This window comes from Palaemon carinicauda, chromosome 12 (assembly GCF_036898095.1).
Source record: "Palaemon carinicauda isolate YSFRI2023 chromosome 12, ASM3689809v2, whole genome shotgun sequence".
Lineage (NCBI taxonomy): Eukaryota > Metazoa > Arthropoda > Malacostraca > Decapoda > Palaemonidae > Palaemon > Palaemon carinicauda.
In genome coordinates, this window is record NC_090736.1 from 31,699,296 (window position 1) to 31,704,150 (window position 4,855).

At 36.6% G+C, this 4,855-nt stretch overlaps 1 protein-coding gene across 1 annotated transcript in view; it reads left to right on the plus strand.

Moving 5' to 3' along the window:
- The first annotated feature begins 399 nt into the window (after nt 1–399).
- Nucleotides 400–4,855, plus strand: part of LOC137650754 (uncharacterized) — a 43,290-nt gene continuing 38,834 nt past the window's right edge. Inside the window, exons 1-3 of the mRNA XM_068383911.1 lie at nt 400–1,822; nt 2,123–3,925; nt 4,082–4,323. Of these exons, the coding sequence (XP_068240012.1) occupies nt 400–1,822; nt 2,123–3,925; nt 4,082–4,323 (3,468 nt within the window). The remainder of the gene's footprint in view (nt 1,823–2,122; nt 3,926–4,081; nt 4,324–4,855) is intronic.

Genomic DNA, 4,855 nt, shown 5'->3' on the forward strand with positions numbered 1-4,855 from the left:
TTAGGTTCAAAGTCAGAGATCGTAGGCCGTGTCAGGCTAATATTGATATCTAGTAATATTTTATTCTGTCTTCTCTTCTTGTTATATCATTAATGATTATTTAATAATTATGATGTTAATGTTGTTGAGAACGCTGCCAACAGCTACATGATTCCTAATGCTACCGCTAGATGTCGGTGTGTATGGCCAGTTTTGTGTCCCGCTATATCCAATAAAGCTGAGTTGTAACTTGTGAGTTTCCATCATAAATATCACCTCCGATTTAGGGCATCAAGACATGGTGGCAGATGACGGGATTAAAAACGACACCTAGAACTCTCCAAGCAAGTATTATGCAGTATAGGCCCGTTAAATATTGTGTTTAAGCCTGAAAATACTGAGCATCCCTAACCGGCAAACATGGCTTCATCGACGGAAGGTATTGCAGCCCCAGCAAAATTCACTGCTAGCCTAGGGGCCGACAACGAACGTGAATGGAGGTCTTTTAAGCAACAGTTCGAGATTTATCTACTTGCTTCTGGAAAGGACAATAAACCTGAAGAGACTAAGGTGGCCCTACTTCTAAACATTGGAGGTGAAGAACTTCTACAGATATACAACTCTTTTGAATTTCCAGTCCCAGCAACCGGTAACCCTAATCCAGCCAATGTGTTGAAGGATGTTTTGGCGAAATTCGACGTCTATTTCTCTCCGCGCAAGAACGAACTCGTGGCAAGGTACAAGTTCCGAAGATGTATGCAAGAAACAAACGAAACATTGGAAACCTACGTTACTAGATTGAAGATTCTTGTGAAGGACTGCAACTATGGTAACCAACAAGACAAGCAGCTGAGGGACCAAGTGGTGTTTGGATGTACTGAGGACAAGCTTCGTCAGAAATTATTTGAAGTCGAAGACCTTACCCTAGAGAAGACATTGGATTTGTGTGTGGCCTTTCAAGCAAGCAAAAGGCAGATGGACGTCATCAAGTCTACTCCTCGCCAGACCAATGACAGAGTGGCCAAAGTGAGAGAAAAGTCTAGAAGGGAGAAGACTACTGATAGCAGACACAACGCAGACCATGATGGTAGGCCTAGGCATGAAAACAATGAAGGTAGGCCTAAGTCCAGTAAACCCAGTGTTCCTACGAGTAAGTTGCGCCCTTGCAAATTTTGTGGGGAAAAACATGAATGGCGTAAGGAAAAGTGGACAGCTCATGGTAAGAAATGTATAAAATGTGGTAATTATAATCATTATGCTGTTAAATGTAAAAGTAGGAAAATAAATTATGTATCAGGTAATGACAATGACTCTGATGTGAACAGCTCAGATGAATCTGAATGTGAATATTTGCTTAAAGTGTGTAGTAAAAAGGATAAGCTAATTGAAGCTGATTTTGAAGTTAATGGTAAAGTAATCAAATTTCAAGTAGATTGTGGAGCTAGCGTAAATGTAATTCCTCAATATTTAATTCCCAATGTCAATTTAAAACCTATTGACACTACCCTAGAAGTGTGGACTTTAGACACAGTGAGGCCTAAGGGAAAATGCAGGTTAGTAATTAGAAATTGCAAGAATAGGAAGAAATATAACAATGAATTTTTGGTTGTTGATTGTAAATACACTCCATTATTAAGCAAAAGAACATCAGAGCAAATGGGACTTATTACAGTGAATTATGAAAATATTTCTGCATCTAAAGATGTACTTGATAAATATGACAATGTATCTAATAGTGATGTGGGTACATTCCAAAATGTGGTTAGACTAACCATTGACACAAATGCAGAACCAGTGGTGATTCCTAAATGCAGAGTTCCAATTAACCTTAAAAACAGAGTATGTAAGAAAATACATGAAATGGAAAAACAAAAGATAATAGCTAAAGTTGACCAACCTACTGACTGGGTGAGTCGGATGGTTGTAGCTGAAAAGAAAAATAAGGATTTAAGAATTTGTATTGATCCACAAGCTTTAAACAGGGCGTTGAAAAGGGAACATCATCCTATCCCTGTAATTGATGATATTCTACCCCAACTGTCAAAGGCAAAGGTTTTTTCATCTTTTGATTTAGCCAACGGGTATTAGCATTGAGTTCTTGATGAAGAATCTAGTGTTTTAACCACCTTTCAAACCCCTTTAGGTCGATACAGGTGGCTCAGACTGCCATTTGGTTTAAATGTTAGTGGTGAGATTTTCCAAAAACAGTTAATCTTGAATCTTGAGAATCTCGATAGTGTTGTATGTATTGCTGACGATGTTTTAATTTGTGGTGTAGGTGAAACGTATGAGGAAGCTGTTAAAGACCATGATAGTAAGCTAAACATATTTTGGGAAAGGTGCCAGGGCAAGGGTATAAAACTTAATAAGTCTAAGGCCGTATTAAGAAAATCTGAAATTGCTTTCTTAGGTCATAAAATCACAAGTAAAGGTCTCATGGCGGACCCTAAAAAGGTGGAAGCTATCCTGAATATGAAACCACCTACTGATGTAACTGGTGTTGAAGAGTTTACAGGTATGATTAATTACTTAAGTAAATTCCTTCCTAATTTATCTGAGGTGTTAGAACCAATAAGGAAATTAACTCACCAAAATACCGAATGGAATTGGACAGAAAAACAAGAAAAAGCTTTCATAGAGTCAAAAAGGCTAATCACTAATGCCCCAATACTGCAGTACTATGACCATAACTTAGACCTTGTCATACAGTGTGATGCTTCTCAAAATAGGCTAGGTTCAGTATTGTTACAGTGTGGCAAACCAATTGCTTTTGCCAGCCGTGCTTTATCAGAAACCGAAAAAAGGTACGCACAAATTGAAAAGGAAACCCTTGCAATTGTTTTTAGTCTTAGGAAATTTCATGAGTATGTCTATGGTCGTAAAGTAATTGTGGAGAGTGACCACAAACCTATAGCCAGTAATGTTTTGAAACCCTTGTGTAATGCTCCCAAGCGACTGCAAGGAATGTTGCTTAACATTCTACAATACGATGTTGAAATCATACATAAAAAAGGTAAGGAAATGTATGTGGCTGATGCACTCTCGAGATCTTATTTGCCATTAGACAATTATAAAGAAAGTGAATTTGAGCACGTTAACATGCTTGAACATTTACCAGTAAGAAAAGAGCGTCTTGATGAAATTAAATATGAAACAGACCATGATGAGACTTTGCAAATTTTGAAATCATTAATCTTGAAAGGTTGGCCAGAAGGAAATGAGGAGATACCTAATGTAGTCAAAGCCTATAGTCATACCAAGGATGATTACTCGGTTCAAGACGGGTTAATTTTTAAGAGTAATAGAATAGTCATTCCAGTAAACCTTAGACATAAGATAATGCAGGTCGTCCATTCAGCACATATAGGAATTGAGGGCTGTCTACGAAGAGCCAGAGAATGTATCTATTGGCCAGGAATGAACTCTGATATAAAGCAATACATCTTATCATGTGAAATTTGTAATAAATTCCCTTGTGCTCAACAAAAGGAAACTTTAATTAATCATGAAATTGCTGATCGACCATGGCAAAAGGTTGGAGTTGATCTAATGAGTATTGAAAAACATAATTATCTTATAACTGTTGATTACTTCAGTAATTTTTGGGAAATTGACTACCTAGAAAATACATTAGCCAGTACAGTGATTAGAAAACTTAAATCTCATTTTGCTAGGTATGGATTGCCTTGTGTACTGATTAGTGATAATGGACCCCAATTTGTAAATAAGGATTTCGAAAAGTTCGCAACTGACTATGATTTTGAGCATAGGACAAGTAGCCCTACATATGCCCAATCTAATGGGATGGTCGAATCGGCAGTGAAAACATCTAAGCGTTTAATTAGAAAAGCTATTGAAAGTAATAAAGATCCCTATCTAGCCATTTTGGACCATAGGAATACCCCTACTAGTGATAAAGATGCTAGCCCATCACAGTATAGCCTAGGTAGGAGAACACGTACCAAATTACCAATGTTATCTAAGTTACTTGAAAATCAAAATGTAAATTAAGAGTTGGCTAAGGAAAGGAAAAGATTGAAAAATGCTAAGAGTAAATTCTATTATGATAAAAATGCTAAAGATTTAAGTATTTTGCATGAAGGAGACAATGTACGTCTTAAACCTTATGTTTTGGGCAAGAAGGAATGGGAGAAAGGAAAAGTTGTGGAACGATTAGATGACAGGTCATATCTAATTGAAAGCGAAGGTAAGCTATTTAGAAGGAATAGAGCTCAATTGAAAGAAACCCCAAGTGATGTGCATATGCCCCAGGTAAATGAATCAGTAACTATTGACCTTAGTGGTAATGAAACTGAAACTCCTGTCAAAGTGGAAAGCGAAGTTGTAAGTAACAGACAGACAAGGTCAACCAGAAATAAATTACCTTCTAAGAATTCTGACTATGAAATGTATTGATGTTTTGCGGAATTTCCGTAATGTCATATAAATGTTATGATTAAGAAGTGTAGCAATCTGTTGTGTATTTTCTCAAATGGCATGTTGAATTTCGTACCAAAGATGAATATTTTATTTGTGAACAGGTTCAACCACATATACATCATAGTGTACAATATTTTGAGTGTGAATAACTTTTAGAGCTGATTGTAATCCTAACCAATAACCTATCAAAGTAACTTCAGTGTAGCATTCTAACAGGTAACCCATCCAAATAAGTGTAAATTTAAAAGAAGAAAAGATGTTATATTATTAATGATTATTTAATAATTATGATGTTAATGCTGTTGAGAACGCTGCCAACAGCTACATGATTCCTAATGCTACCACTAGATGTCAGTGTGTATGGCCAGTTGTGTATCCCGCTATATCCAATAAAGCTGAGTTGTAACTTGTGAGTTTCCATCATAAATATCACCTC